The 11,022-nt window shown below is 43.2% G+C and overlaps 1 protein-coding gene across 3 annotated transcripts in view; it reads right to left on the bottom strand.

The window, feature by feature from the left end:
• Nucleotides 1–316: 316 nt before the first annotated feature.
• Nucleotides 317–11,022, bottom strand: part of LOC147039292 (glycylpeptide N-tetradecanoyltransferase 1-like) — a 65,206-nt gene continuing 54,500 nt past the window's right edge. For 2 of the 3 annotated variants that reach the window (XM_085903538.1, XM_085903537.1), the window contains 11 exons: nucleotides 3,000–3,099; nucleotides 2,783–2,927; nucleotides 2,586–2,704; nucleotides 2,404–2,495; nucleotides 1,787–1,903; nucleotides 1,504–1,674; nucleotides 1,258–1,366; nucleotides 995–1,165; nucleotides 750–920; nucleotides 541–678; nucleotides 317–460 (listed from right to left, as the gene is read on the bottom strand). In XM_085903538.1, the coding sequence (XP_085759664.1) occupies nucleotides 437–460; nucleotides 541–678; nucleotides 750–920; nucleotides 995–1,165; nucleotides 1,258–1,366; nucleotides 1,504–1,674; nucleotides 1,787–1,903; nucleotides 2,404–2,495; nucleotides 2,586–2,704; nucleotides 2,783–2,927; nucleotides 3,000–3,099 (1,357 nt within the window). In that variant the 3' untranslated portion in view covers nucleotides 317–436. Of the gene's footprint in view, nucleotides 461–540; nucleotides 679–749; nucleotides 921–994; nucleotides 1,166–1,257; nucleotides 1,367–1,503; nucleotides 1,675–1,786; nucleotides 1,904–2,403; nucleotides 2,496–2,585; nucleotides 2,705–2,782; nucleotides 2,928–2,999; nucleotides 3,100–3,163; nucleotides 3,265–11,022 lie in introns of those variants that run through there. The other variant, XM_085903539.1, reaches the window with a different exon arrangement.

Below are 11,022 nucleotides of genomic sequence, written 5' to 3'. Positions count from 1 at the left end.
TACAGAAACAACCTTATACTTGATTGGATTTTGCGTGACATGGTATCTTGGCAACATGCCCCCTCCATTTTTGAAATGAGATTTATTTGCTTTGTGCGCCATTCTTCAAACTGTGAGAAATGTGAGAATGATTAATGATTGTGTCCTCTCCTGAAATGCATGCATTGCTTGCTGGAATATTGAGTGACACGTCATCCGAGATTATGCCAATTGAACTGAAGCCCACAGAGACAAACACACACATAAAGGCCTTGTGTGTTGATTCATTTTGCAGTGATGCCGAGCGCATCAAATAAACAGCGTTACAAGGCGAATCTTCTCACTAATGGAATTTTATCTTTATTTGCTTTATAAATTCAGTGTGTTTACACGGCTGCACAAGTTCTGGCTTTTGCCGCATTGATTATACTCCCTCATGATCCTCCATTTCGGTGGTTTAGTTGGGTAACACCATGCCCACCTGAAAAATAGATTTTATTTTCTCCATGTCCATCTTTTTTACTTTTTGCACGACTCGTGGCATATTTTTCTAATCTGTACCTTGTCTGCAGGCAGTCTGGGACACCTCCAGTTGTACAAGTAGTAATGAAGCCTCTTGCCGCTGAAGCTGAACTTGAGCTTCTCCAGGAAACTTTGGTTATCCATCACATCAGCGGCTATGATGATGTCAAATCCTTTCTAAAGAAAAAAATAAAAAATAAAATACTTTGAATCTGCACAAGTTGGTTGTAACTTTGTAAACAACTCACAGATTTGACCAGGACCAGCGTGTCCTCCATGAGCTGCAGCAGGTTGCCGTTGGCAGCTGAGGCTGCATAAAAAAGGTGAGCTGCTCTCATGCTGCTGTGCAGCTGGTGGTTGAGCACCTTAGAGGAGATTTGATAGAAGCTCACCACATCTGTCAGAGCACCATCAGCAGCCTGCGAGTGAAAGGAAGAAATCGGTCTTGGATTGTACGATTGGAGTTTGTGATTGGTGGCCTCCGAATGCTGACCTCAACCACGTAGGTGTCAACCACACCCTCCCTGGGCAGGAACCAGTGCGAAACCTCCTCGAGGGACCAGCTGACCCTGAGGTGGAACTTGCTGAGGTTTGTTCGGAGAAGCTCGTGCGTCCTCTCAATGTCGTCTTTGGTCATGGGGCGCAAACCCGGCATCTTGGTATTCTGAAAGACGTCAAACGGGACACGGAATAAATGTTCGACAAACTTTAGTCGCGCTTCAACGTGTCTGCCTTCGGGTGGCAGCGTGCACCAACTTCAGGGAGGCGGTAGAATTTGAGCGCCCTCTGCAGGGGGACGTCTCCTCGGATCCCGGGATACTGGAGCTCCGCCAGCTTGCGGAAGTTCACAGGTCGATGGCACAATCTAAGGCGATGATCACGATCGAAAAGATGTGATACAAAGTCATTTGATATTTAATTGTAATGTCAGTTGTTCCTTGCAGAGGATAAAGAATCTATGCCTGTGATGTATGGTTTCTATATTGGCTTTTCCATCGTTACCCGGAGGAGCTGAGCGGCGTCGGCAGCACTACGGAGGCCGTGTACACCGCCTGGCAGACACCCTGCCGCCGGACCCGTCTGGCCAGCTCGCGGATCAGAATCGGGGTCATTCGCTTGAGGCGTAGCTTCTTATGCACGCAGAGAAATTTAATCTGCACCATCCGCTTCTCCCTGCAGAAGAACGTTTTAAAATTTTAGAGACGACACGGCTACCGTTTTATCGGCGCCACTAAAGTTCTCAGTAAATGTTAATGCGCTACATTTTCGGGTCGGCGCTACTTACGTGTCGCCTACGTGCACGTGTGCGGGGATAGCGGCGATGAAGCCCACCAGCTTCTTATTGGCCTCCACTCTGATGCCGCAGTGCCACTGGGCCAGACAATTTGGGGGCTGCAGGACCCTGAAGAGACCCAAGCCGGAATGAAAATCAACGTTAACGGCGCCTCAACAGCTCCCAGCGTTTGAGTTGTAACGAGTTGAGTTCACCCGCTTGCTTCGACCTCGGGGCGGAGGAGCGCGCCACGCTCGGGAATGTTAATTATTCATTTTCAAGTAAGCGATATTATGTTTGGATGTAAGTACTCCCCCGAGGTATCGATAGCATTCACGTGATGATAGAAGGGGTAGAAAAGGCGGCGGCGAGGAGATTAGAGAACGGCACGCTTGTTACTGATACAGCGGCGCCCGAGGCCCCCGGCTGGCAGAGGTTGAGTGGAGACACTCGGCTCATGACGAGACGGAATGAAATATGCAGCGAGCGGAACAGCGCCGCCGCCGCCGCTGTGAATGTAAAGCTGGATGGACATTATGCAAGCATTGAGAAAGCGTCAAATGGACAAAAGAAAAACACAAGTGAAATTGAGCAAACAGACAAAAAAAAAAAGGAGCTTTTGGCCTTACCATCCAAGATACTCCTCAGAGAAGTCAGACGTGACGGTGTTGTCGTCCTCTTCGATGTAGTTTTCATTCAGGAATGTGCAAAGTTCTCGTACCTGAAAAGGAATTTTAGGAGCTTGCGGTGGAACCAAAGCTGACTTTCAGGGGAACCTTTTTCTATTTTCCCAACATGAGCGATTGCAAACCGCTGAAGGTCCGCTCAGGTCCAGGGTGTCCCACGAGAAGCCTCCAGGCAGCGAGTAAGGTTCCTCTGGAGCGCTGGCTTCACCTTCCGTTATTTCCCCGGGGCTGATGACGATTTCACCTCATTTCACCACACGCCACAAATATCACAATCAATTCATCCAATAGTTATGACAAAACATTTTAAAATTTCTTTTACCAAGTTTCGGGACGGGCTGCGTGTCCCAGAACTTGTACGTGCGCCGCATGGCCTGCTGAAGCGTCTTGGGCATGGTTTGTCCAAAAGAGAAAAGATGGAGGGCCCTTTGAATCTCCTGCTGCTTGCTTTCAGGCAGAGAATCCAGCTGAGATGCAGGACGGCCAAATAAGCGTCTCCGAGTACAATCGGCAAAGCAAGCGGGACGCAAAAAACAAACCTTTTCAAAAACATCTCGGGGTCTCTCTGCTCTCCGTTTATCTTGCTTCTTTTGACTTTGATTTGGAGCGCCGCCATCGTTATCCGCCACATCCTTACCACTATAAAAAAAAAAATGGATATTGTCATTCACAATACGCAGTATCGGACTACTCGCATACTCACGGTGAATTCAAACCAGCCATTTCTGAAGCTCCTCCAGCTAAGACTGAGCTGCTTTCTGACATGGCTCTTATCTCGGCCAGCAAGCCACGGGAGGAGTAACCGCCGTCTTCAGTCACCCGTCCCAACTTGCGCTCAGATAAGTCAAGACTGCTCCACGTTACCTTCTCACGCTCTTCATATGTCAGCCGACTGCTGAGTAAAACTCACTGTGTCTTAATTGGCTGTCTTAGCAGCGGCCGGTGCTTTTTCCTCATCACATTTACTAATTAGCGCAGGCGTCAAAGATATTAACTAGGTTGGCAGTGAATGAGTTGAAAAAAACAACAAAAACTTTGACTCTCAAGTTTGCTTCTCACCATTGCTCATAATATTCCCCAAGGGAAATTTGGTCCCTGCGGAGTCTGTTCTCCCATGCTGGTACCCGTTTAGGGAGGATGCTGCAGAGTCCAGCTTGCTTTGCATCTGTCTTTGATGAGAGCGTCTCTAATTGAAATGTACATAAAAGACACGAGCGTCTTTAAAAAGGCTTTAGTCAGCCCGCAGTTATTTTTGTGTCGATGTACTTTTTGCTACATGACGCACAACTCGGGTCACGGACTGAAATTTAATTATGTTTGTCATCGACTGTACTTTGTGGCTTTTACGGGCGTATCGCATTCATTTATTTTCCCGCAGACTTGTGACGGGAGTCCAAACTGCATCGTTTCAGTTCAAGTCGTCAAGGCCGGCATCGTAAAGCCGTCGGTTAATCTCCGACGACAAACATTTTGGCCAGCGTTTTCCCGCCGTGTCCTTGATGGAGAGGAATCCCGCTCGGCATAAATATGAGACGGAGGCCGCCAATAATCAGCCGTCAGCGACTCTTAATAGCGACGGCGTGGCAACGACAGTCCTACAAAGCAGCGTTTGAGCGCCAGCTGTGTTTGTGAACGGCGCTCAAGGTGAATGCAAATGTCTTTTGGACTCCCGGCTTGCTAAATAGCATCAATCTGTGCCATCAGGTGTTACGGGGAGGATTTCTCAATCACGATGACATTGTTCCTTGCGGGCAATAAAATGTTGATCAGGGCACTGATGCTGCTTGGCTAAGGTAAAAAAAAAGTGATTAAAAAAAGTTGTCGATTAATTTGAGAATCAATTATTTATCATAGCAGCGTGGCAATTTATTTTTTTTTGCCTCTGATTATCCCGCTTTGCAACTTTCACCCTGACAAATGTCTCCCTTGCAACCATGGCGACTAATCTAGCAAGTCTATAAAGGCCCTTGCTCAATTGTATTCCAAACAGGAAACAACAAATCTTTGTCTGGATTTCAGCCAAAGTGGTTTATACATTCCAAAATGCATCATTGCCGTGCGTTAATTTCCACGCCAAAGTAATTTAAAAGCAAACTCCATGTAGCCTTGAAATCTGCAAGATGTAAAATATTGGCTGTGATGTTTCTTAAATCAACTCAAAGCAGCCGACGGAATCTTCACATCTCTTCTACTTGTATCCTTTGGTCTTTGCAAATATATATATTTTTTTGACAACACGCTTGTTCCTCAAACGGGCTTCAAAAATACATTTGTGTGACGACAAAATCTCCTGAATAATTCAGTGACCCATTTATATCAGTTAGTCGCCTAATTTTAGGGGAAACGATTCATGGAAAGCGGCAAAGTCAAGGGAAAGTAGAAAATGATTATATGACAGAATTATTTGCAGAGTATTGCTCATTTTCTAAGCACGGATGGTGCACCAAAGGGAAAAAAAAAATGTTGGCGAGGAAAATGGCACTTTATATGCAGCCATTACCATCAGCAAGTGTTTAAAAAAAAAAAAAAAAAATCTTTCAGCTTGTTCGAACAACACGTCCTTGCAAGAACAGTTACCTTCATTAAAGATGTACATATAAAGTGCATGCATTAATAGTTAAGCTATTAAACATTTGTCTCAGGACGACATCAAACAACGACAAAAAAACTCCTCCCCAAAAACAGTCGAGCGCAACAATAGGCAACGAATCGGCTTGACGGCTTCCAAGAGCGATGGAAATGTTTTCGCAAAGGAAGTGCACAAAAGATTTGGCCGTGTCAGCCTGTAATAAAAAGCTCCTCGCCGAGGCGGAGGGGGACTAGATGAGTTCATCTGTGCCTGCTGATTCACCAGGAGGAGACGGACAACAACATGAAAGAGAAGAGAGAGAGCGTGAAACTGCAAAAAAAAATAAAAAATAATCTGACTGCAGATTTTTGGATCACTTACAGTAGTGGTGAAAGTCTTCTTTGTTTCTGTGTTCAACACTGCTCCCGGTGGCCAATTTACCCATTGAACAAATTAAACCAAAAATGTTCGTGATAGAAATTAGAATTAAACAGCAAAACGAATGCAAACAATTTTAACATTTTCCAAACCCTCAGCTGCTCCATCTCATCATTTTAAAAACAAGATCAGTATTGATTTTCTCCGTGAATGTCTGCAGGTGGAATGGCGATGGCGGCGAAAGATGAAGCGGAACCCGCCGTGATGGGCGGAAAAAACGGCGCACATATGCTCGAAAAAAGTAGAAGAAGATGAAAGGCGGGTTAACACGCTGACAGCAAAGGCTACACTTAAAAGAAGCTGCCATTAGCACAAGTCAAACCAATAGCGCTGACCCCTCCTGCGCTAGCTGGCACCACTGATAAATCTATTTTGGATCATCCACCCCGGCCTGTGTGTGATGATTTACCGGATTTATTTGGGCTTTTAGAGAAAAAAAAAAAGGAGGATAAGCTCTGGGGAAATTAGGGCGTCCATTGTTGGGGTTCAATCACGCATTCAATCCAGGTAGAAAGAAGAAGCTCATGGCCTTGATCAGGAGGAAAAAGACTAAATGAAGCACAAAATGCTGTAGTGTGCACTTTGTGGATTTTTTAAAAAAAATGCTGGAAATATTATCTGAGCAATGCACACAAATGTCCTGATAAGCGTTTATCGATTTATGATCCCGCCCGCAGCCGTGTTCCAATCCTATTTAAGCAACACAAGAAGGTTAAAAGTCAAGCGCCAGAGTGTGTGCAAATTCACATTTTAAAATCGAGACCCAAAAGGTAACGTCCACGTAATCACATAATCAGCACTAATAATCGACGGAGAGCAGTATGATGTCACAAAACACGTTGCCACGGCAACCCAGACTTCAACCCAACAGAGCATGAATTTGAGGAATAAAAATGCTGCAGACAAACCTGGCCAGAGACTCCAAGAACATTCCATCCAAAAAGTGCCATTAGTGGCAATCTGTTGTCTTCTTTTATATACATTCTTAATTGGACAGTAACAAAATTCCTTCGGATGGTGTCGGAAAAAAAAAAGAATCAATATTTAATTAGCTTGAGCCCTGAGTTGAACCACTAATCTAACAACAGCGCTATCAAAAGTATAGACGTAATTAGCTGTTGTTGACATAATTGTGAAAGGCAGATGGGCTGCGCCACTGTGGCACGTAAATATAAAACGTAGATTATATTTTCGTCAAACGTCAAGGTCTCGTCTCGCCGCAATTAAAGTCGCATTTCTGGGTGGGAATCGGCGGTGTTTTTATTAAGCGACTTTTAACACAAGCATTGTAGTGCCACGATCAATACGAGACTTTTAATTATTAAGCGGGTACGAAGTTGTGCATTAGCGCTTGTGGATGTGCATCAATAATTGAAGAGACCTGTGCTGTGCAACAAAGTGAAGTCAATCCCATAATTGGAACGAACCACAAAGTTAGCAATTGATAAATATTAGTAAAAAAAGAAAAGTAAAAGTGTGCAGTGTCTATAGTCGTAAAAATGTCCCGTTTTTTGCGCTCAGCACACAGGCGAGGGTCAAAGGTCAAGTTGAAATTAGTGCCGTACTGAGGAGCTGAGACTGTTTCCATGTATTGTATGTTTGACTATCCTTTTTATTCTTATTCTTATTTTGTAATCGTCAAATTGTCCGACTCTCTCGACACCTTGAGATCAATTATCTGCAAGTGTTTCAGTGAAGGTCGAGAAAGTCTCAACAGGCTTGTTTTCCTTCTTATTCACCCCCCCCCCCACCCCACCTCCCACTTCCCGGCTGCTCACACATTTAATCCCGCTTCTTAAACGGTTTCCCTAATCCTCCTTTAAAAACCACGACGGGTCGGGGGCCGCTTGAGCAACGATGAATCAAAATGTGAGAGTGGAGATGATTCAGCCCCAACTTTTAGCGCAAAGTAGAATCGAGGTGCAATTAAAGCGTTTGTAAAAACGGAGCTTTGGCTTCTAATCGCCGTGCAGGTGTCTTGTCATAAAATGATTGATTGGTTTTTTTTTGGGGGGGGGGGGTTCTTCACTGCTGACAATGTTTAATGGAGTCGTGGGAGCTGGGTTCATCACATGACTGCTTAAAATGCGGGAGCAGACCCGTGGCACGAATCAGGGAATGTGTCACTTTTATAGCGCCGCTCTTGTCTCACCATTACACGGCTCACTCTAAATGGATTCCGGAGAACCGGAGCAAAGTGAAAGGGCACTAACTTTTGAAATAAAAAATAAGTTAGAAGTTTAAGTCTTTTTTTTTTTTTTATGACTATCACGTTTTTTTTTTATTTATTATTATTCAAAAGCTATGCCTGCTGTCCTGACCTTAACATTAAATTAAAAACATAAAAAAAAATATATATACATTTTTTACCTCTTCACTTTTCCTTCAAGGTTATTTTTACAAGTGATTACCATGAAGCTTGGATTCACTGTTTTTATTACGTAAGCATTTCACAGCCTTCCCTGGGATGCGCCTAATCTTGGAGGGTTGATGCAAACTCTGCCAATTCTGTCAATTCCAGCCAACAATGGCCACGCCTTTTAACGATGCCAAGAAAGCTTCAAAAGGGATATATTTTCATTCCAAAATAACACCCAAATTTTTTTTTTTTTTTTAAAGAAATCGAAGCTAGCAAGTTTGACTTTCACACACACGTGCACAAAGTGAGGCAGGAAATGGAAACAATGATGAAACCCGAGTGCAACGTTCAAGGCTGAGCGAGCAAAGGAATGACAAACATCTGTCACTCCTCAAAGAACATCTTTATAAAGCCACGTCTGACTGAATAGAAAGATAAAAATTCAGTTGAAATGCGACAACTTCCGAGCACCGCAGGGGTCACCGGATAAAAATAAGCGATGTCAAGAAATGGCTTTTATGGACACATTTGCAATTTACTCGCACAAACTTCAGGCTGATTGTGTGACCCAGAAGAATTGCAACAACAATTGAGTCAACAGGCATGTTGGGGCTGAGATCAAATATTGTGTTACTTCCAAAAAATAAAATACAGTGGCAGTAAGACGGACCCCTGTGGAGCACCTGAAGAGATTTTGATTATTCTTTGTACATAACATTAAACCATGTTCAATGGATTAAATTGATAAATAAAAACAAAATCAATCTATTGGACGTTTTGGACTTTCTCTTTGGCTAAATCGTAAAACTGACTCATTGACGTTGTTGTGGCAGCATACCAATATTTTATAAGTACTGCTATGGAGAATATTTAAGATAATTGATTTTACAATGCAGCCAAGGACAGGCACGAGACGTGAAGACGTTTATTGTCGCGGCAATCTTGTGTGCGCATTATTACTGGAGGCCATTCAATGCCATCTGTTAAATAATGAGTCACCTGTGAAGTTCATCACGGCAGAGTGTGTGTGTGTGTGATTCTATCCAAACTGTTGTCCAAGAAAATGGAATTCATTAACTCTCATTATAGCAACACAACTCACTTGAACAACAACAGGCTCACATAATAGGTCTGAAAATACAGCCGAGCCTCGTGATACAAGTTTAATTTGTTACCCGACTCAAAAGTATTCACGTCAAATCGTCATTGTTTATTGAAATGAATGTAAATGCCGTTAATCTATCCCAACCTCTCAAAGTAGTGCTATGTGGTTTGAATGAGAATCATCTGGCACATTTCATTTCTTGACTACAAAACGCCTTTGCCAAAGTTGCAATGAACACAGTTTATTAAAAATGAAATGAACAAACTATTGGGGAGTAACTAATGTAATCTCCCGACACCAAAACAACACGAGCAAGCTCAGCGTAGCCACGTAGAAATAATATAAAGTCATCAAAAGATCTGACGAGAATGAGATCGAATGCGAAAGAGCGCGCGCGTACGTCGACCGGGGTTCGCCGTGAGGTCAGCCCGCCGCCCGATTGCTCGGCGCCCCCGATTCCACTCTAATTGCACAAGCGGATAATAAGGAATGCGGAACCACTTCAGGTGATTCATCAACAATGAAAGACGATGACAGCATTTATCGCACGGCTCTTAAAATAATCCTCTAATATACAAAAAGTAGAGATCTTTCTCTGGCAGAGAAACTAATGAAAGCTTTGCTGGCAGGATGAATGCGTTCCCATGGCGACCACTTTTGTTGTTGACTCGTGATAGAAAAGTTACTCACTGCCTTTGATTTCCCAGTAGGGCGCAAAACAAGGCAGGAGACGCGGATTTTGGAGAGGAGAGACGATAAGATGAAGAAAATGGACGGATGGATGGAGGAAAAAGAAGTGTGAAGTGGCATGACAGATGAGTTGGAGATGGATGGTAGAAAACGGCAGAGATTGTCATCTGACAGGGCAAAATAATGGGATGAAACTGATTTTTTTTTTTTTTTTATCTGCCGCAAGCTGGAGGCCATTGCCAGGTTTAGCGCAAAATTGTTTATGCATCCACCCGTCCGTCCTCTTTATCCATCTGTCTACTTCTGGCCTTCCCTTCATTCTTTCTCCTTTGGGTTGAGCACATTTTGATAAAAAGGAAATAAATAAAATAGGAAGGTAGTCATTTGTAGTCAATTTTGCAAGTTTTTCATTTCATTTGATTTCATTTTTGTGAGTTCCACACCTCCAGGCTTGGGCGTGTAACAGCAAAATGAAACTTTTTTGGGTTACACCCTCAGATAATGTGTGACTTCACTTACAACGGTGCAATGATATTGCTATTTTAATTCCGCTTATGTTCTCCGTCACACTTCATCAACCAGAATCTTGTCCAGGAGCGCCAATGTAAGACAGAACAAATTAACACGGCGACAAAAGAAATGAAGTCTTTTTTTTTTTTTTTTTAAGCCAAAGCCACTGATGCAAAGAAAGAGAGACAGAATTCATTTGTTGCCTCGAATGCAACCTTTGCTCAGCTTGGACACTAAACAATGCGTAATAACGTCCCGTAATTACCTTTTTCAAATGACCCAAAGGTCTACGAGATATTTCAAATGGACGTTCTGCATCTTCGTCGTGTCGTATTTGTTCTGTGCGCTGGTGAATCACCAAATGGGAAATTGGCTGCGTTATGCAAATGACCCGGCTCCGTTAATACAAAGCAAAAAACTACTTTAGAGTCTCATTTCCATACAAGTGCCTGGCTTAGATCATATTTTGTTATCCCAAGTTGCATTAGAACTTAGCATATGTCAAATGTTGCGTTTTTTTTCAGCGGCTGGGAAAGAGAAAATCCCGGCGAACTGAAATCTTCCCATCATACGTGAAGGGAATAATGTCGATGTGGTGATGTGTAAATAAAGATGTTTGTGAGCCTGTGAGCATGAATTATTGAGCAGCTATAAGACACAGACAGATGGAAAGAGACAAAATTCTTTTCAATCCACCACCTGGAAACATAAAGCGGAAATGATAAAACTGTCAATATTGCATTAAATATTCACCATTTTCACATGCGAAGCCAAAATATCAGCTCGTGACTGGCAGATACTCAAAATTAAATCACATGTTAAAAAAAAAAAAAAAAAAATGGATGTCCCTAGTTAAGACAAGGCTGCAACCAAATTCTATGCTTAAAATAC

The sequence above is a fragment of the Syngnathus leptorhynchus genome, chromosome 22 (genome assembly GCF_054491065.1).
Source record: "Syngnathus leptorhynchus isolate UIUO chromosome 22, UIUO_Slep, whole genome shotgun sequence".
Taxonomy (NCBI): Eukaryota; Metazoa; Chordata; class Actinopteri; order Syngnathiformes; family Syngnathidae; genus Syngnathus; species Syngnathus leptorhynchus.
The sequence above is the reverse complement of the archived record's forward strand: the minus strand, read 5'-3'. Positions and strand labels throughout refer to the sequence as shown.